Below are 23,062 nucleotides of genomic sequence, written 5' to 3'. Positions count from 1 at the left end.
TAAATAACCCTCACCAAGTGATCCCAGTTCTCATTCTTGATATTTAAGCATTTGAAATTAAAAAACAAACGCTTATAGCTACCACGTTTTGAGAGATCATATGTTTAACTCTGTAGCTGTAAGAATTTCTAAAAACGAAGATAGTTAAACTAAAACTTACTGTGCCTGGGTATACCTGGGTAAAATTTACTATTATATTTGGGTATAACGAACGATTCTGCGAACTCGAAATATTTTAAGAACTGGTTCTAGCGAACCGGCTGAATAGCACCACTGAGTAGTTCTCGAAATTTTTGTCTCTCGGTCGGACAGGCAGACATGGTAAATAAGTAAAGGTGTTTTGGTAAACCGAAATCTTTTTTTTTTTTTTAAGTAATAACTTAGTATAAAACTTACAACACTATTGTGGAAGAGGTGTGGCAAATTATAACTGGCAACACTGTTTCTTTCACAGGCATAGTAATAATTTAATAGTGTGCAAAGTATAGGTTTAGTAATTTTAGTCAGTAGGTTGCCCACTTAATGTTAATATTATCTGTTACGATCTTCAACCATGACACTGAAGTAGTGAGCTTGAAGATGATTTTCTTATAATGAACGGTTTAATATGGAAAATAGGTTAGATGATCTGTCATTCCTGAGGTGTTAACTGTCACACTTATTATACACCATGTCACTGTAAAGTAAAACGAATTAGTTCCTTTTGTTGAATGCTTTTCTCTCGCAGTGTGTGTGCATGTTTATGAGTAAAAGTAGTGGCTCCGGGAAGAATGAAAGAAAAGGAAGAACAGTGACAAATGTCATGTTGACAAGTGTATTCATGGTTACGAACAATTAGGCTTGTCTTTTAGAAACACCACATGTGTTAAAGAGGTTTGTTTGCTTATCTTATATGCATATGGATTTATTAAAATCTACAGCAATATAATGGTTCTCTTACCGTATGTAGCTGAATTCAACTTAATGAAATGTACCGTTCTCTATAGCGAAATAACATCACGAAAATAATACAGTATAACCACAATTATCCGAACTCCAGTCATCCGGATCATGATATCAAGATAATAATAATAATAACAATAAGGCCTATGTTTAGCAGAAGGGGTCCAGCTCTTTTCTCTAAAAAATGTTACAATTTTGGTAATTTCTGTTCACATTCGGTTAGTTTAGAGTAGGTTATGTTGGTTTAGGCTAGCTTAGGTTAGTTTAGTATAGTTTAGGTTAGGTTAGTGTATGTTAAATTAGTGTAGGGGTCCCCCATAATTTTCCAAAAGATGGTAGAATTTCGCTTCTTTCTATAATATTAGGTAAGTTAGGTTAGTTCAAATTAGCTTAGGTTAGTTTATGTTAGGTTAGGTTAGATTTGGTTACGTTATGTTACGTCTAAGTACTTGCATCATTCATTTCTTCTGTAAATTTTGTGTTTTTTACGTGCTTCTGGACCCCTTGTACTAAACATACTCCAATAATAATAATAATAATAATAATAATAATAATAATAATAATAATAATAATAATAATAATAATACATGAAACACATTACAGGCTCATGCCGTATAATAGCTCCCACAGACTATCTTAAAGGCAACAATGTTGCCAAAAGCGTTCACCAGTTTTTGCTACATAACATGTAATGGAACTAAATCATCGATATCAAGCCAGACTAAAAATATCAGCCAAGTTCAGTACTAGAAAATGATAAATACGAACTCTACTCAGGTCAAGAAGTCAGAACAGATATAACAGTACTTGCAAACAAATCCGACACCACTTATCAACAAAATGGACCAAAAAGTAACCCTCATAGATGTAGCAGTACGAAAGTCAGCAAATGTAAAAAAAAAAAAAAAAAAAAAAAAGGCTGACTAATCCAAAAAGTTATGGAAATGTCAAAAAGTCACAGCAAGACCAATCATTATCTCAACTACAGTAATTGTCCCTAAAAGTACAGTGACACAACCTGAACAGATAAACGCAAAATTTCCTAACAAACTAAAACTCAGTAACATTGGATACCTCTCATATGCTCAGAAAGTTCTTTGGAGAAGAAGAACTCCTTAAATAATCACCTGCAGTTACCAGAGACGGCTGTCAGATTACTAAGCTGAAAACGGTTTAAACCAAGATACAGCAATAATAATAATAATAATCAACTGATAGGCCCTATACGTAGATGTAAACTTGATATATTTATTCTTAAGAGCGCTGAATAAGCCAAAAGTAACCTTACAGTTGTTTCATTATTACTTTCACGTTTTAGATCTATTTTTGCAAACAATAATTCCAAATTAATATCCTACAAGTATATCCTGTATCTACTCCTACATTTTAGAAATGTTATTAAGGTATTTTCTTATATGTCGATTTTTATTTTATTGTTTTTCATCTTTATTTATTTATTTTTGTTTACAGATAATTATCAGTGATGACAACTTACTTCAACTGAGTGCAAAGAAAGTGGATACTAAAGCAATATTGGAAGTGTGAAAATTCGGGATAAGTGTGCACAGCACGGCAAGGAACTTTTAATATTATTTTTTTCTTTCACACAAGAAATACATTTGAAAGCACATATTCAGTGGTTAATTTACCGAAATCTGGTTGTGCTAAAATACTTTTATGACAAGATAATCGGAAGGAAGTGATTCTAACGTTTGTGAACAGTCCAAAGAAGTCTACATGACGTGATTCTATTGAACTATCCATATTAAGGACATCTTTGCGACACCTAATGCCTAAGCTTAAATTAAAACCATACCATCCACGACTGATGCGTGGTCTTTTGGAAGACAACCCCGTTCGAGTGCCCACCACGTTCGCAGTTCGAGTGCCCACCACGTTTACTTGACCTAACACAATGGATTTCTTTTTGGGGCAGTAAAGAACTAAGTTTTCAAAATAAGTCTCCCATAGAAGCATTTATTGAAATTGATGTAGATAAGGTTTTGTATTGTACTAAAGGTTAGAAGCATGTTGCAATGTTGAAAGAGGTTAATTTGAGTATTTACGACATTAAACTGTGTTAACCCCAGAACGCATATGTGAGGTCTGTCAAACTCCATAGAAATAATTAAAGTGCCTCTTGGTATAATAAACGTTCATCAAATCTTCATCTTTCGTGACATCTAATACAGTATCTCAATGTGCTTTTGTATCTCAAGTAATTTTAGCCTTGTGAAAACAACAATTTCCGAGATTTCTGTTATTTTGTATCAGTACTCTAAGGCGTGCTATACACTACGAGATCAATCCTAGGAAATATCTTAGGATTTATCTTCGGAAAATTGTTATGACATATCTTGTAGGAAATCCTACCCTTTTTGTGCCATACACGTGAAAAGTTTTCCTGTCTGACCGAATGACATTTATCAACATTGTGAAATAGTTCTATTTAATAAAAGTACAAAGTTGAAGAATTACTATGCTAACCATACTGCACATCCCACTGATATTAATAATAGGCGCTATATTGTTATATGGGATACCTCTAAAAAAATGTCAGAAGGATGCTGGTATACTTTTGGCGCACCACATTTACAAACAAAATTTAGATTTACAAATACAATTTAATACTTTGTATGAAAAAACATATTTATAAGGTTCAAATTTCTGCAAACAACGTAATTATATACAAGTAATACAGCTGTATTTTATGTTTACAATTGTAGGGTTACTAGTGTAAAATCATTATAAATGTTTTAACAACGGATAAAATAGGTTAGAGACAATGTTTAGCAGAAAGGGTCCAGCTAAATTTTCTACGAAATGTTACAATTTCGGTAGTTTCTATTTACATTAGTTTAGGCTGGTTCAGGTTAGTTACGGTTATGTTACGTTAGAGTATATTAGTATATGGCTCCAGCTAATTTTCAAAAAGTAATAGAATTTCGCTTACTTCTATTGATATTATGTTAGTTTAAGTTTGTTAATTTCATTAGGTTAGATTTGGTTAGGTTGTTTTAGGTCTAAGTACTTGCATCTTCCATTTCTCCTGTAAATTTTGTGTGTTTTGCCTACGTCTGGACATCTGCGAAACATTTACCTGAGTGCATATGAAAGATCACCGGTGATACTATTTTCCATCATCGGTTTATTTCTGTATAGTTTACAGAAGCTATAGTTTATGTTTACAAGTGGAGCGCTACTGCCACGATACCGTGACAATTGCTTTTCAAACTCGTATCATTGCCGAAACCCACTTGTTTTCACTGCATTCACTGACGCGCCTGCTTCCTTCGCTCGCATCCCTTGACTGACGCTTGGGCCCCGGCTTCGCCCTGTTTGACTCGGGTTAGATAGCATTCGTACTTTCCAGAGGCCACCTAGCACAACTTAGTTTGCGTTTTTAGCACTATAGTTTTTATACTATATATCCGGACCCCGTATTTGTACGCAAATCGTAGAAGAATTGTAGTTTAACAACAATTGCTTTTCATTGTCCCCTTGAGGAATTTTATCTATGCTATGGGAATAATTTTCATGTCGGTCAACTCAAATCATTTAGGAAACAGTGATAAGTTATAATTTTTCAACAATTATTTCGAGTGGTACACCTAAAGTAATCCTGCACGATCAGAAGATACCTCATCAGTTGTTATCACTTATTTTGTTTTCACTTTCTATCACCTGATGTCGCTTAAATCGAAATCTTACGACTTTTCTTTCCGAAATAGAGCGTACTCTAAACAAGAGAAATCTCATAGGATCGGTCAGAACACAGGAAATGACATACGATCTGATGCCATACACGTTGAGATTTTAACTCTAGGACAAATCGTAAGAGATTTCCTAGGACCTATCCTATAGTGTATAGAGCGCCTAAGTTTCCATACCTGGAATCTCTTAGACCCTGTGAAGAGATAATTCTTTGTTTGTATTACTATACATGAACGTTATTAGATAAATGGATTTTATTGTCATATAAATCTAGACTTAAGTTATCACAGGTACTTCATAAATTTAATTGCTGAATTAACTTTACTTTAGATCATAATATTCACTTTAGTTTGTCAAATGAAAACCCATCTATCTATCTATATATATAAAAGAGAACGTACAATTCTTTGTCCGCTCATCACGCTAATACGGCTGAACCAATTTCTTTCATTTTTGGGGGGTTATTAGGATTTGGACCCTAGATGGTTTTTATCATATCACTTTAATTTTTAATTACCAGTGTCTTGAGATAATTGACCATTCAAGTGTCCATAACGTACAAATCCTTTGTTATTAGTTCATCATAGGTAAAAATAAACGTATTTATATGCAACCCGCATGACCGTGTCACTCGGCGGGTTAACATAAATGACAGGCGATATACAGCGGAAAATAGCTTGAATCTTCTGTTTAAAATTTTTTAATTGATTTGCTTATTTTTACAGACACTTTTACAATATGCCAGCACCGGGATGACCGCAGCGAAGCGGGGCGGGTTAACATAAATGACAGGCGATATACAGCGGAAAATAGCTTGAATCTTCTGTTTAAAATTTTTTAATTGATTTGCTTATTTTTACAGACACTTTTACAATATGCCAGCACCGGGATGACCGCAGCGAAGCGGGGCGGGTTAACATAAATGACAGGCGATATAATGTTAAGATTTACTGCAATCTTCTATGGTTTTTATCATATCACTTGAAAGCGAAAAAGTAAAAATTATCTAAGTAACAAAGTTTATTGCGTTCCGGGGTGACCGCAGCGAAGCGGGGTGAACGCTGCTAGTTTGACTATAAAGAAAACTCATTGTATTGGTATTTGTTATTTTGATCACCTCTGTGTAGTCCTTTTTCTGTTTGTCTTTTTTTTTTTTCAGATTATGAACGTATTTATGAACCTTCTTGCTAATAACAAACCTCTTTTATGTATAATTTTAATATCATAGAGGAAGTACTCTCCTACGTGGCAAGTTAGTGTTACATTATTACGCATGAGTGTAATTTAGTGTTAGTTTCAAGATACGCCGACTAGCCAGTGAAGACGAGTTCAAGAAAAGGGAACACCGAAGCTTCAGTGAGTCCAGAGTATAGTAACTTTAGAGAAGTTGCGTCTGTGTTTCTTGTAGAAGAAGGACTTCAATTTCTGAGGAATGTTCTGAAGATAGTCATGAGGAGAATGATATAGAAGGATACTTAGAAAACGCACAGGATACGTGATCCGTAAGAAATTGTTCAAGTGAAACCGAATATTCTAGTGGCAGCAAAACTTATCTTCGGCTTCAGAAGCCAGTGAATCAAGTATTTTAGCCGCAAGAGCTGGTACAGTATTATTCTCTACTCCCAAATCTATTATTTAGACTTGTCAACACAATATGCTTCACACACACACAGACCAGAATGCGATCAAACAAACCCTACTCCACAGGACGTATGAGAATATTTTATTACACAAGACATGTTTTGTGAAATTTTATATTGCACAAATCTTGAAAGAAAAGGCATAGATTGAAAAAAAAGAAAGAAAGAAAAACATGGTAAAATGTTACTCCTACGAAGCTAAATGTAAATATATATGTAAATTCTATATTTCTTACAATAAAAGTACCGAATATTTTTGTTGTCAAAATGAGTGTGGATATGACGGAATAACATTAGTACTACTAACACATAATGCCCTAATTTTGTATTGATCAAAACATGTAATTATAATTACTTCCGACTGAGATACCCGGATGGGGTCTACCAGACCCCACCTATATAAAGGTGAAAAGCTTTTTGAGTATGAGTTCTAGGGTTAAAAACGTAAATGAAGTATTAAATGAATTTGCATGAACAATACTGAACTAATATGATTCCAACAAATATTTATAAGTACACTGTACAGTGCATATCTACTAATATCTAGTAATAGTAAGGTACTTGTGGCATACACTGTGTAATTTTCTTGAAATTTTTATTTAAACTAACATTAAAATTTATCGACCTATATAGCTTTGTTACTGACAAAGGAAGGAGAAATGTAATTAAATCAAGCAACTAAGTTAAATTTTACGTTTAACTGGAATTTGCGAACTTTATGCTTGGATATTTCTAAGTTGGTATTTCACCAATTTCAGAGATACAGTGCGTATTTCAGTATTCTCATATTCTAAGAAAAGCCGAAGAACTTACTTGTATTTTTAAAAAAATGTTACTAGACTCTTAAGTGGAAAGCAAGAAGAGTTGAATATTAGGCCTATCTTTTTGATAATTTCCTATTAGTCTTATATCGCATGCAACGAAAATTATGCTTCGAATACTGAACAGAAGGTTGTATGGAAATTCAAATGAAGATGTTAAGCAGCAGCGATTCGTTTTTAGGAGAGATAAGGGCATGAGACATGCTAAAAACGACTAATATGATTTTGTTGATATTTTATAAACAAATATGCTTTATTAACCTTAACATATGGGGTAAATTATTTCTTAGGGAAAAATAAACAAGAGGTAATTTTCTTTTGGTAATAAGTCTTCTTTGGGCGAAGTTTTCCGAAAGTGGTCGGTCATAAGATGGCTATATTTCGAAATCTCTTAAGATTAGAGAGATGAAAATTGGTGTTTAGGTTTTTAATTTAAAATAATTGAAGACTTGTTTCAGTGTTTATATATATGTTTCCCTTAGAAGGGAAGAAAAAGGTGAGAATAGAACAGAGTCTACGTTGTAATTGTTAGAATAACATGAGCCATATCTCGAAATTCCTTAAAAGAAGAGACATGTTAATTAAACACATGTTTCAGCGTTTTTTGATGATTTCCTTAGGAGGGAAGAAAGTGGTGGAATTTTGCAGTTGTTATGTTAAGATGGCCATATCTCCGAGTCCCTTAAGATTCAAGACATGATAATTAAAAAAAAAAAATGTTTCAGCTTTTTTTGATGTTTCCCTTAGGAGGGAAGAAAAAAGTGGAAGTTGTAATTATACTATGATGGCCATATCTCCAAATCTTTCAAGATTAGAGACATCTTAGAAATATGAATAGTGCTAAAAACAGGCAGAGCAAATGTTGGGGTCTGGAGGCGAAATTCCTAGGTAGGTTAATCTTAAATAAAATTATTCCAGATTTTTCCAATTAAGACCAATGTAGATGTATATAATCCCATAACTGTTTTTTGTTTTACCCTTCACCTAATTCTTTTGTTGTTGTTGTTGTTGTTGCCCATGTTAAAATTTGATATATGAACTACATATAATCCATTTAAATTAAAACCGAATTCAGAAAAGAAAAGAAAAGAAAACGTCTAAAAGTTCTTTTTCTTTCTTCGTTTTGAGGGAGAACAAAACTTTGACTCTCATAGTTTTTGACTTCTTAGTTTATCCAAGTTCCAATTTGGTGTATACACTAATTAAAACGTGTAGAATTAACTAACATAAAATTGGAAATTAAAAATCAAAAGACCTAAAACTCGTTACCAACCTTTAAAATGTACATATTCAACACATAGCAACTTACAGAATGTTCTCACACAATTTTGATTAGGTTTAACCTGCCCTTTTTATTTACTTGAAAATAGGGCGCTCACCTCTGGTGCGTGAGGTCCCTGGTTCGATACCCGGTCAAGTAAGTTTGTGGTGAACAACATCATGTCCATGTTTTTTTCGGGGTACTCCCGTTTCCCCCCCACATTCTCATTCCACCAATTCATCCATCATTATTCACGTGCCTTAATCATCATTTCCGTTAGCCTAAAGGGTATAATCGTGAGAAATTAAACTAAAAGATTTCATTTCATTTTTTATTAACTTGAAAAGCTTGCGCCCATAGAAGAAATTTCACGTAAAAAGCAGTACATCTAACCAGCCGTAAGTTAAGATGATTTTCCCAGGAAGGAATTTTAGTATACAGGATGTTAAAGTATATTGCGAAAATATTGGATCGTTGTTCAGTATAATCGGAGATTTACTCCGGGGGGAAATTTTCAGCTTCAGAAGGGGGAGTATTTCCCTCTGGGCCGCCACATAAAATCATCTCTACCCAGGGCCGGATTTAGGGAGGTTCAAAGGTACACTGCACCTTCCCCCCCCCCCTTCGTTGTAAATATACACTACCTAAAGTGAGAAGCTAGCAGTGAGTTCCAAAATCAATAGTTTAAGCCAATTTTCTGAAGGTTGAAGGAAAAGAACTTACCGAGAGCAGACATTTAGCATTTCCAAAGGAATTCCTCATTCCCGTCACAGATGCCTAAAGGCTTTTAAAAAACTCAAATTTAATTCAAATGTACTGGTAGTTAATGGTGCACCCCCTCAGAGAATCCTGGATCCAGCACTGTCTCTACCGGTGACAAGCTGAACACTATCATATGTTTAACATTATATAGGTCTACCTGCAAAATAAGGAAATTAGTCTGCAATCTTGCAGTCTACACAAATCATGTAATACAGACATTGGTCAATCACGTAAAGTACAGTACATCTGACCACAAAGAAATGTATGCAATTCGAAGCCGGTTTCGATTTGCCACGTGTATTTTTAATGTTACTTATGTCATGAGTATTTTTCACGTTTCATTTCTGGTGCACGTTCTTCTTAAGTGTGTAGTCACAGTTCAGTAGAACAGAAATGAATATGCATTTTTCCTGGAACAAATTAGTAGGAATGTTACTGTAACATACCATAAATAGACATCATCTTACGCTTCGGTGAACTAATTTTGAATTTTCAGATCAAGTTAAGTTTGTACAATGGACTCAGATGAGTTGCAAATATATAGAGACAGAGCTAAGTACTTATCGCTACATAATACTTTATTCACAAAACTAAAATACAAAAATATTAAGAGAAAGGTTGAAATCGTCCCTACTAAGTTTTCTCCTTTTTTCTTTATTATAATTTCTTACACGTGTATGACTTTTGTTCCTCATTTGGCAATGGACATAACAACTCTATAAAATAAATTGCCACCAATTTAATGAAATATCATCTGAGAAGAAAGCAGAAAAACAAGAATGACAGAATTTTCTTCATTCTTCTCTGGTGGTACGTAACTAAAAGCACAAATCGTTTTACGTAAAAAAAAAAAAAAAAAAAAACTAACGTTGTATAAGTTTTGTTGTTAAATTATGCTCTTTCACAGAAATTTTGCGAATTGCATATTACGTAAATTATAAACGAAACAACTAAACAACACTTTTGCAGACTTAGATCTTAGTATACTAAAGCACCTCATTTAAGTGTCAAGAAAACACAAATTATTTCCTACTTTTTAAAAAGTGAAAACTGCAAAGCTTTACTGGCAACTCCGAATTCAGATAATTGATACCATTTTATATAATTCATCTCCTGCTGTTTTATCAAATTTGACTCTTCTTTTGTTCTTATTGTTGCTGATATTGTTGTTGTTACCTTAAATGAATCTGATAAGGAAGATTTGTCTGTTATAAAAGTCAAGAAAATAGTATGTCTCCAGAATAGACAGAAGTTTGTGCTTGTGCAGGTTGGATCCACACTAGAAAGGTAAGTGGTTTCAGCTCTGTATCATGAAGAGAAGAATTTCTAAAATTAGTTAAAATGCTAACAAGGAATGGACATGAACCTGTCATTCGGATATCCGAATTAAACCTAGTCCATTCGATAAACATAACAAAGATATGTTCATGCACAAATAACTAGGTGCCATGGACAACAGAGTAAGTCCCTGGGGCCCATTAACCCTTTTAGTTAAAGAAAATCGTTGACTCGTAGTGAAATAGCTATTGCATCAGCACTGTTCATTGGAAAGTCATGGTTTATAGTTCATTCTCTTCAGCGTGAAACAAGCTTTCCAGAGGTGCTATGTATTAGGGCCCACAACATACTTGAACAGGTAAAATTGAGAGAATGTCAGGAAAATTCCCTCTAGAAATCCCTCTCATCAATTTTTGATCCCTCTAGAGTGGCCCCAATAGATATGAGGAAAAAACTTGTATAGCAATACACCGTTTCTCTTCATACCTATTCTATCTATCAATACAAAACTTGGTACATCCATTTCTTATCCCCTATAATATTTTTCGAAATACATTTGGATTGTATGGTTTTACCCAGGGCCAGTCCAGAGGGGTCCAAAGTTGATGAGAGGAATTTCTAGAGGGAATTTTCCTGACGTTCTCCCAATTTTACCTTTTCAAGTATGTTATGGGCCCTAATACATAGCACCTCTGGATAGCTTGTTTCATGCTGAAGAGAATGAACTATAAACCATGACTTTCCAATGAACAGTGCTGATGCAATAGCTATTTGACTGCAAGTCGACGATTTTCTTTATACTAAGAGGGTTAATGGGCCCCAGGGACTTACTCCGTTGCCCTTGACAACTAATTTTTTGTGTATGAACATATCTTTGTTATGTTTATCGAATGGACTAGGTTTGATTCGGTGACCGGATGACACGTTCATGCCTGTTCCTTGTAAGCATTTCGCATTCGAATATTGGAACATTCAAATATTCGAACAAAATAATGTCGTATAATATATAAATATTTACTATTCAATTAACCGGAGATAAATTATTCGCACAGTTATTCGAAAATATTTTAACATTTTAACGGAGAGAAGGTTATGGTTCGCTCTTACTACTTCAATGCACTGTTTAAAATTGATATTAAAATTTATTATTGTGCTCACCACTAATTGCCTTTCAATTGTGAATTCAATGATTAGCCCCAGAGAACCGCAAGGTTCTTCTTCACTGAGTACTAAGTATTTCTTATCCTCTGTCTCTAGTTGTCCCATATGCCGATTCGTAGTAGACAGTGGCGTAGGGAAGGGGGGGCCCGGAGGGGCCGGCCCCCCCCAAAGAGGTCCGACAATGTACTTTGTTACTTTGATGTTTGCAATGTTTTATATATTTTTATGTTTATATATTTTTTTGTTTGTAATTTTTCTATATATACCTATAACAGCACTTGCCCCCCCCCCCCAAACACACATCCTGGCTACGCTACTGGTAGTAGATGACGTTAATCACGGATTCCCTGCTTCCATCCATTCTTTAGTCTACCTAGTAGCCTTCTTCCATCCGTAACGAAGTCTAGTATCTTCAAAGGTCATATACCATATTTGCGTCCATCCTGACGACATGTCACGACACAACATGAGCTTCCCATACAAGATATTTGGCACTCATTAGGGTTATTATACAGTATTTGGACTGTCGCGTAGCTCATACAACTTGTGGTTATACTGTACCCTCATTTCATCTTCCGGCCACTCCAAATTTCACATCCATACAGCACTAGATTGGGGTTAGTATCTTGTAGTGTACAACAGGAAAGATTGTGAAGAAACTCTCATCTGCATCTGAACATGATTTGGATATTTTTCAAAGACTTTGTCTTACATGTTCAAAAAATGTCCAGAAGTGTTCTATTAGTAAACCAAAATGTATGTTAACAGTGCTTAATAGGACCTGATCTATGTTCAAAATGTATCTGAACTTTTGATGTGTCCAAGGAGTACGACTGACACAGAAACGACCTTTGAACAATATAAGAACACTTTCATATTACTATTTACACATTTACAATTCACATTTACCCGTATACTCATTGAACAGATATTCAGACACATTTTGAACACTCGCAGGGCAGTTACTATTACGCACTGATAGGATGTATTCTAAACATTTTGTTCACTGTTAGAACACTTTATCACACATTTTTGGGCAATAATAATGATCAAAAATCGTTTCTAAAAATGTCCGAACACTGCTGGTTTCTTACATGTTGCGTATGTGTGAATATCACTCCCAGATAATTAAACTCACATAACATTTTATAGGATCTAGTACCAACTCTCAATGGTTGAAGGAGTATTTCTCTTGCGTACACTGCAAAAAAATACAGAAACTACTTTTAGACAGTAGGACACAATACCAACACTCTTTGAACAGCTCCAGGTGACATATATTCACCTATTGTAGATACTGTGTTGTCAAAGTATATCACAAATGTAAGTACAAAATGTGCAAAATGTATGTCATCACTTTGTTTTGATTTGAAGTGTTTGCCAAGAGGTGTTTCTAAATATGTCATACTAGATACTGTTTTTAGAGAAGTAACGCTTTTGGACACGCGAATCACACTTTATAAACACTATTTCATCAATTTTCTCTCAACATCTGTACAAAAAGTGTTTCAACGGTGTTTTATTTTTACAGTGTATGTTTGATTCCCGCTCATCATTCAGGACAGTTGGCCTGAAAAAGCTGTAACACCTTTTCGACCAAATTCCTTCACCAGGAGCTCTATGATAATGAGACACCTGTTGAACTGATCTTTGACTCTTAATAGATCATCTGCGATTTTTAATAGGATAATATTCGTCCCTTTTAAAACATGATCGTACAGTCAAATCAATCGAATAAGGTGAAACAGAACACTGACAAAGGACCTGCACCCAAAGAATTTTTTCAAACTTCAGATCACTTTTAAGTTAACATACAAGTTACAAGCTTACAACGTCACACTAATAGTTTGTGAATAGAATCACTGATTTAACTAAAGCTTAGGATACAATCGATGGCGTGTGGTCTAGGCGAATGAAACGAAAGCTATGATGTGACGTTGCCATGTTGTAAAGGAGGATGTGATTAACATACGCTTCCCAAGTGTAACATTCCGATTTGGATAATTTGGCAGGTAGGCATAAAATAAACGAATACGTGTTGGCCCTACACAAAGCTTCTTCCAATTCTCCATATCCTTTAGGCACTTCTGACGTATAGCTACTTATTGGCACTTTTGATATTCCGTAATCAAAGGGTTGGAAGTGTCTGTGCCCCATCCAACTGTTTCTTCCACGAAAACACAAAGCATGTATTCTCTCATTTTACGTCTACAATATCTGTGCACAATTTAATTCACTTCGGTCCAGTTCTTCTTGCCTCTCGGGCATCAACCTTCAAAATTTTGGGTGAGGGCTTTTACCCCCTAAAACCATTCATCCACAAAATATAAAAATACATATTCGTTTATTTCATGTGTAGTAGCCTATCTACCTGCCAAATTTTATCAAAATCGGAGTGTTACACTTGGGAAGTGTTACATGTAAGAGGATGCACTGCAGCACGAGCAGGCTCGGCCTTAACAAGGTAGACAAAGACGTAGCAACTCCGCAGTCCTTTCATTTGCTAACAACGTTTAAGGGGAACTCGGGGTGCCTCCTTCATATGACCAGGGCCGTACTGCCAGGCGGGAAACCGGGAAATTTCCCGGTGGGTCCTGGACGGTGAATTTTTTAGTGGGCTCTCCGCCCTGTATCGTAAGTAGGGGTATATGTACAAAAGGTACACATCACGCACTCTTAGCATACGGGAGTAACGGAACGGAGGAAGATAACACGTCAAGTACCGGCAATAGTCACACTGAGAAAAAAAAATGTAGGTGGCGTACTTAAAAAGATAGGTTACATGCGTAATTCCTGTAGTTTTTAGACAACATGCAGCAGACGTATAACTGAAAACGCATGTTTTATAATACTTTATGTATAAGTGTTCCATCTATACGTAGTTTCCGTATGAAACAATGTAGGAGGTCAGGATCTCACACAAATGGACGTATATAACATATAGCTGACGAAGGTAACATAAGTATATGCCTGCGATATACGGAAAACTGTTAGATGCCAGACACCCTGCAACAGCATGATGTAACACCTAAGGGCAGCGCCTATGTAGCATACGGATAACGTATGCTCCGTACTAATTTCTATAGTAAGCAAGAGGATTCCGCATATTTGCACAATATACCGCTGTCCGGAGAACGGATTTTTCTCTGTGCAGCTAATCCCAAACCAATATTGTTACCCCATGATCCTTTCATATTTTTTCGTAATTCAACCCTTGAAAGATTACTGATTTTCCACCCTGCTTTACAATTTTGCTAATATTGAAGTATTCAGCTAAATTAAAATCTCAAATGATGCCATAACTTGAAACTATATAATAGTTTATACTTTATAGCACTGTTGTTTTCCGTATAGAAAATATCAGGGCTGGATTAAGACCATTGGGTGCCCTCCAGAGTTGGCGTGGGTCAATGAAAACTTGACCCACGACCCACTGACCCACCACCCACCGTGACCCACGACCCACTGACCCACCGCCCACCGTGACCCACGACCCACTGACCCACCACCCACCATGACCCACTCTGACCCACCATCCACCATGACCCACTCTGACCCACCACCCACCGTGACCCACCATGACCCACCACCCACCGTGACCCACTCTGACCCACCACCCACCATGAACCACTCTCATCCACTTTGATCTACTCTGACTCACCAAAATCCATCGTCATCAACTCTGAACACGATCCACGGCCTCTTCTGAACTGACTAAAGAGTTTACACATGTAATAAAACAAGACTGTGAAATTGTCACTAATCGGAGTTTGAATTTCTAGTCAATCGCTCAAGCACCACTCTGTTACAATAACAGTGGATCTGACCTTTACGACATAAAATGGTAAAGTGTTTGTCAGTGAGGAAATTGAAACAGTTCGAGGTGGGGGGAAATTAGTGTGTGCCTAAAATATACTTGTACTAAGAGAGTATTCTTTCAAGTGTTAATTTCTGAACGCATTCCACAAGAAACTTCTATTCCCAGGAAAATACCCCTGTACAATATGGAAAAACGTTAAGGTTCACAGTATTTTTCTCACAAAAGACTTGAAAAATCAGTTGTTCATAGGGTATAAAGGTGCTCGGTTACCCTCTGTGAGAGCATTTCCATAAAATATGCTCATAATTGTAATTTGTGTAATCACTAAAACACCATGTTAAATTAAAGTTACAAATATGCATAATTGCAATTATTATGAATATTTATTCAAAGTAGTTTATCTAAAGCAAAGAAGAGACTTACTAAAAATTAGGTACAAAGTTGAATAACACATTAAGCCATTAGTAATACAAGTATACATTTTCCATAACACGTAATTTTCCACCTTAAAACAAATCTGAAATCGGATTTATTTCCTGTTGGTAACTTTTTGGCGGTAAATCATCCGCAGTGGAATGATGTCCATCCTTCAGCCAAGAAATAACTAGCTCGTCTACTTTGAGCTTGTCTAGCGGTGGGCCAATAACATTGATGAGCAACAAGTTAGACATGTTAGTTTGTAATTACAAGTTAGTTTGTACTTACACATGAAGGTTTGATACCATTACCAAGTTCCCTGCCCCGTCTAGAAAGCGAAAGGGAACGAGGTTTCTGGAAAGTGTTCAGAGGTGAATGGGAATTTCCCTCCTTCTTCCCCTTCAATTACCACACTGCTGTTTGCCATGTGCCAAATTACGAAGAATTTCAATTAAATTATCATAGTATAATTATTTCCTTGTTAAAGTATCAATACTTTTCAGTGGAAAAAAATGAAATTTTAAAGTTCCAAATCAAAGTAAGTAGAACAACGTAAAGGGAGAAAAAGTGTAAAATTCTCCATACAATTATGCGTACAATCCAAACTTCAAATTTCCGTGTAATTAAGCTTACAGTACAAATTTTCTGCCTATTTTTCTCACAACTTTATGTGTTGATTGCCCTGTGCTGTAAGCGCTCCATATAATAAACATTAGCTTCAGCAATTATTATAGCAGAAAGCAATGGATATATGAAGCCAAGCACTGTATTTTTTGTTTCTAATTTTTTTCTTAAATAACGTCGATCGTTTTCGATCATTTCTACAAACCAACTCACTACCAATTTTCCATATATAGAAAGTGCCCCCCCCCCCCCATAAAGGAGAATTTAAAAATATGCTAGGACACACACTGTTTATTTTCAATAAAGAGTTAATACACTGAATTTCATCTCCGTAAGTTCAACGGCTTGCGAGATACTCATTTTTTTTTCGCAAAAATTCGGATCCTCTCTACCTCCTTAGAATATTATACATTATAATAAAAGCAATATAACATCCCAATTTGGATTAAGGCCTAACTATATAAAAAAAGTAATTTCATTTGACTTTGCAATTTGACCATGATGATCAGGCACACATAGTTACATTCATTTTTTTAATATAATAATTTATATATTACCGTGATTCAAAAATGTATTTTTTCCAGTAGTTATCTCTAAAAACTCACAGGTCTCGAAAGCCAAGTAGTAGTAGAAGTCCTATTGCTATTATTACTATTAAAAATATCAATATCCAAAGGTTCCTGAAGTTCTTTTTTCACTTGGTTAGATATACTCACCTCAGGTAAGTAGACAGAAACAAGTGGAAAAGGAAGGGAAATGAAGGTCTTGAAAATAAAACGAAAACAAATTTTCCAGTCTTCAGAAGATACTGTCTACAATGCCATGAGCAGAGAAGGTCGGTAGATCATACTGAGTCGATGGGTCGCAGTGGGTCATGGTGGGTGGTGGGTCGCAGTGGGTCACGGTGGGTGGTGGGTCGCAGTGGGTCACGGTGGGTGGTGGGTCACAGTGGGTCACATGCTGTTGACCCACGACCCACTGACACACCTAGAAAACTTGACCCACTTGACCCACTGACCCACCGACCCACTGACCCACTCCGTCTCTGCCCTAGACACACAAGCGGACCACATCAAAAAATTCTATGATGGGCCCTCTCTCAACATGTTCAAAAGAAACCATGTTTTATGTAGGAGTGACTCAAGTCATATTTTTTAACTTTTATGGTGAAAATGTTTTCAGTAATTTTTAAATTTTTTGGGGCCCCTTCGTCACGGACTCCTGGACAAAAAATGAAAGCAACTTCTCAACTCGATTTTTCTTTTTTTCTTAAAAAAAGAGGAAAATATTTAAATATGAAGAAAATCTCACAATCAATCACTGTTGCAGGTGTAAGTAGCATTCTAACGATGTACTGTGTCCGTAAAGTCGTGGTACACTTTTGACCGGTCACAGCTAAGCAACAAGAAAACAAAGCAGAAAAGAAGGTAGAAATGTGAAATTTTCATCAAATAAAAGGAAAACACTCCCAGTTTCCGTAGTATGGTGTGTAAGCGTGTACACACACGGGTGATGACGCAACACTACGAACTGCGTAGTAGCCCACGCCCACGGCAAAATTGCTACATTCCAAGAGCTTAGACTTACCTTATCTTCTTGTTTAGTTTATATCTATCCTTTTAGCTGCAAGTAATACAGGCCCAAGTCTTCAGAAAACCCGTGTCACCAATTTTTTAACAATAGACGTTTGTTCAACTGTTTCAGGTGTACCATGGCTGATGTCAAAACAGATGCTCCGAGGTACAACTCTCACAAGCAGTACAGAATTAGTCTCTGCTCAACTGTATATTCACAAAAATTTGAATTAGAAACAGCAATGTATGATTGTGTTGTCGAAAACGGTGATGGGCTCCAGCCATCAGTCTTAAACGATTCATCTGTGTTCTCCCCATTTTGATGGGATAATTTCCGAGGATTTCCGTTACAGTTAAAAGGGTAAATATAAACTGCATGAGAGATGAAGTAAATCTGAGCTCTTGCAATTCTTGCAACGTAGCATTTCTGCCGTGGGCGGCCACGAAGAACTCAGACCTGTTGGTGGTGATAAATAAAAGCTTGCAGCAACAGTTTCAATAATCAAAACACTTACTGACATACCTGCACAGAGTGTGTCTTCAATGAGTTTATCTTTAGGTATGTTTCTTCCATGAACAATTTCAACTCGACGATCTGGTACAAGTCGTGATACCTCATTTCGGCTGCTATGAAATCCACTTCTTGAACCTGTAGCAGTAGTGATTCATTTTCCTATTATGTCACTAAAGTTTTCCATGAAATATCCATTCCCTTTTCCCAGGATCCTCATTAGCTCTATTTCTGGCAAATACGAAATTTTCAGTTTAAGTTTAACATAAAATAGGACACATAAATACATTTTATTATTCACGTAGTTTGCAGTGTTGCCACGTAATAACTGTACATTGACACAAAGTCATACTCGTACTTCCATGAAAATCAATCATTATGAACGCCGTGAAGATTATAAAATACATATTTCCTCTGCTGCTATTTGAAGGATCAAGACAAAATTTTCAGTTTAAGTTGAACATAAAACAGAACATTTTACTATTCACCTAGTTTGCAGTGTTGCCACGTAATAACTAAAGAAATAGTGTGAAGGAACTTTTCTACGGAAATTTTCTTAAATAACCCTCAATTATTTTTCCTTTGTAAGCAGAAATGTCTTGTTCTTTAAGTGAACTGAAAGCATACACTCTTACAAATCGATCGAGGTATAACTTGTTTCAGTGTTGCACTAACTGTTTGATCTACGGTCATTCAAAGAGATTCCATCGTGTCTGTAAATATACATGGGTGCTAAAGGGTTAAGGGCCACAGGACCCAAGTGTTGCACTTATAGTTTATTATTATTATTATTATTATTATTATTATTATTATTATTATTATTATTATTATTATTATTATTATTATTATTATTATTCTAAGGACCCTAAGGAATATTTCTAATATAGTGGCAAAAGTTACCCGGGGGGGGGGGGAGTTATCACCCTCTTGGCCTTTTGTCTAATACATTTGCTAAGTTTAATTGAAATTAGTAAGTATGAAAATTTTAAAATATCGAAACACGAATTTGAAAACTTAAAAAATGAGTTCACTTAAGAAATTTCTGCTTGTACTCTATTTACTTTAGAATTATCGTTCGAAAGTCATTGTCTTTGGGATTAAGTAGGGTTCCGAATAACATCATATATATGTGTCACGATCCATAAATTCGGGAATTCGTTTTGGATATTTTCTGAGAGAGGTCTTTAAATTTTGGCTCCCCTATTAAGTCCCAGATTCAAGTGCCTGCACGACAGATGTCAAGAACTACTGCATGTCCTAAGCTATATATTTCCCAAATCTTATTGGCGTATGTTTAGTAGCTGAGATTTTTTTTTTTTAAAAAGGTTTCTCAAACCAAGGACACTTTTTGTATCTAACATGATTTGAAGAAAAGGGAAAGAGAGAGAGAAAGTGTTTTCATAAGTGGACGGAAGCAATATCATCATGCGTAAAACGGTTGGCAGAAAAGCATTTACGATGTTATTAGGTACCACACTAATCCTCACTAATTACACATCGAATTTTTATGCAATGCATATTTTGTTTGTTTACATCCATCTCTGTTAAACTTGGTAAGGGTTTCTAACAGTAACAATACAGCTCGAATTTGATATTTTATATTGCATATAAATGCATATTTCTGAAGATTAATGCATATATTAGTGCTTAAGAGCATATTCAGAATGCTCCATAAGTTTTATTTCAGACATATTCTTATAAAATACAATAAATCCACTTTTGGTTTGTATTTTCAACGCCTTTAAATGTCTATGCAGCAGGATAGCCTCTTGCGTGGAAGGATGGAAGAATGCCTATATTATGGAGGACTAATATTATTTGCTACCGATCAGCAGAGCAAAGACACATTTGCCAAGAAGTTAAGTCGATACTGATAATAAAGATTCATTGTACTATCATGTCAACATCAATTCAGAAACAAAAGACGCGAGGAATGCTGCTCAGTGAAAGCTTCTATCTAGTTCCTGGTAAATTTGGGCGCTCTGTGGAAAAGAAATTGATGAGTGTTCTTACCAGAAACTCCGACTACAAAACAATATAAGCAATGAGAAAATATTTTCAAAGGTTAGATTTTAACTTGTCACAAAACATAGTTACTATACTGGCTTCTGTCTATAAATATTGTCTAGTAACACCTATTGACGTTAAGATGCTATTTTCTGGCTAGAAACATCACAAACGGACACAAAAAAATATAGAGAAGCATATCGTGATATTGTAAAACTAATTACGGGAAGAAGTAAATCCTTAAAAACTATTTTTTTAACATGTAAGAAAATGAGGTACGTATTACTTTGTGTAAAGTAAATATATTCTAAAATTAAATTGTGAAGAGAAACTAGACATCGTGTTCTCATATCACTGTGTCCATTTTAATCTCATGATTTGTGTACGTGTTTTAAAACGTTAGAAATATATAAACTGTAAAGACTATAAAAATGAAAGTAAATTCTTTAAAGAAGTTCCTGAAAGGTGAAGTACACTTTCGGTGTTATATTTCACCTACAAAACCTTGTCACAACTTTGCTGCATGTTTGAAAACAGTGGCGGATCCAGGATATGATCAAGGGAGGGGCTAAACCATAGTTTGCGGCTTCATCCTGTGTAAAGTAGGATTGAAGCCCATTTTATCCAGTGTATACCTGAGCGTCAAGGGGGCTATAGCCCCTATAGTACCCCCTTGGATCCGCCTCTGTTTGAAAATACTCTCTTTTATTGCATTGTTAGTACATATTAAGTGCATATTTTAACACATTTAACAGCATAGCTGCATGCATATTTCATGAATTTTAAATGCATAAAAATTTCATGCCTACTCATTAATCAGCATTAACAGCAAGGGCGCTGATTTCTCTGTAAATTTGGGGGGGGGGTATTCAGATGCAGAAGGTATATATATGAAGATTTTAAGACAAATTGCACTCAAATTATGCCAAATATTGTATATTCAGAAATACAATAGGGGGGCCCATATGAGCTTTGGGGGGCCCGGGCCCCCTCAGGATCGGCGCCCTTGATTAACAGTCTGGACTACGATATAATTGGATTTTAAAACGATTAAAAGAGCAATCCCCACATTCGTCTCGTGTTCCGGAAATCCTCAGTCAGCATGGCCGGACACCGGCTTCGAATCTAGAATTTGCTGATTGCGAAGCAAAAGAACTAACCACTACGCTACTACCGCCTTTTAGCCACTAATTTTGAGAAGTAGACCCCGATGTCTACCTAATAAATTGCTAAGTAATCAAAACTCTATTAAGAGACTATTAACATTTTAATTTGCAATTAAGTGTTTAAGTATTACAATAAGCCAGCAGTACTGTGAGCAGTTGCGTTCGTTCGTGGATGGTACTAAATGATGTTGGTAGCAGCATTAACGGATTTTTAATTCCCACAGACTACAAAAGAAACGGGGAGATGGTGTAGTTGGGAAGGAGAAGGTAAGATAGGCACTGAGTGAAGTGACGTGTAAGTGAGAATGTGTTCAACACCAGGTGAGAAAGCTACATAAAAATGCTTGCAACGGCACGGCATTGGATGAAAAAAGATCATTCACTCCCCCGTTCGTCCGCTGGCATCTTCTTTGACAAGTGTCTCTCTCCTTTCCTTCAACAACAGCACTTACCTCCTCGAGGCGTCAAAAACTTTTGTTGGTCAACCCAGATTCTTTTTGCTATCACTAGGGGGCAGCACGTGGTTTTACGGAAATAAAAACAACATAGAAAAGAAAAAAGAAGAAGACGAAAAATAACACACACACACAGTTACAAGTACATTTTCAAATTAGTTTTCAGACTGAGGCGTCCCAAATCTCAAAAAGACTTTGGCAATAAAGAATGCATGTTCTCCGAACAGACTGACATACAGCATCTGGCCTTTGCCCGAATCAGTTGTGCCATTACGTTTAGTGTACTTAGTGGTTGGTGCCTTTCTTTTGACATTTTTTTTTCAATTATTATTATTCTTGCTCAACAACAAAAGACCGGGAAAACCAAAAAAAGTATTTTTTTTTTTAATTGTGCGACACTTGCGTAATCCCATAATTATTAGCATTTATCAATGCATTATTGAGTTCAGTGGGAAAAGAACTTTCTTTTGAAGGTTTTTTGTTGTTGTTATGGTGAGCGTGTTTCGCTATTGAACACAAAACTACACCCCGAGTTACGAAGTCAGTGCATTTTTATCATTAGATCTGCTTCTACCGTCTTCGTGACGACACCGGTGCCAGACAAGGAGAGAAGAAAAAAAGACTGTCGCAAAGTGGGAAAATAATCGAATTTAGTGCACAACCATCTGTGTGGAAGGTAAGGATTTTATAAATTTTTACTATTTTCAGCTTTAAAAAAAAAATACCAAACAAAGAAACTTGATGTGGTATTATGTTCTTAAGGTTTGTGGTTAATAGTGTATAATTGACAATGAGTTTGTGGATTTCTTTTCTGGTACTACTGCTCCGTAAACCACCTAATAATCAGGCATGCTTTTATATATCAGTATTGTGGCGTGATTTCAGTAAGGATTTTTTTAAATGCATCAC

The 23,062-nt window shown here is 35.7% G+C and overlaps 1 protein-coding gene across 4 annotated transcripts in view; it reads left to right on the top strand.

Annotated features, from left to right (window-relative positions):
- Window positions 1–5,262, top strand: part of LOC145670338 (uncharacterized) — a 493,290-nt gene extending 488,028 nt beyond the window's left edge. The window contains exon 3 of one of the 4 annotated variants that reach the window (XR_014128286.1): window positions 2,413–2,442. Coding sequence is in view for 1 of the 4 variants with exons in the window: in XM_081738877.1 (XP_081595003.1) it covers window positions 2,413–2,487 (75 nt within the window). In the remaining 3 variants the exon portion in view is untranslated. Of the gene's footprint in view, window positions 1–2,412 lie in introns of all 4 variants that reach the window. The other 3 variants (XR_014128278.1, XR_014128290.1, XM_081738877.1) reach the window with 3 other exon arrangements.
- The last annotated feature ends 17,800 nt before the right edge of the window (window positions 5,263–23,062 follow it).

This window comes from Thermobia domestica, chromosome 14 (assembly GCF_964235325.1).
Source record: "Thermobia domestica chromosome 14, izTheDome1.hap1.1, whole genome shotgun sequence".
In the NCBI taxonomy this organism is placed as follows: Eukaryota; Metazoa; Arthropoda; class Insecta; order Zygentoma; family Lepismatidae; genus Thermobia; species Thermobia domestica.
Note: the sequence above shows the minus strand (reverse complement) of the source record. Positions and strands in the feature narration are given on the sequence as shown.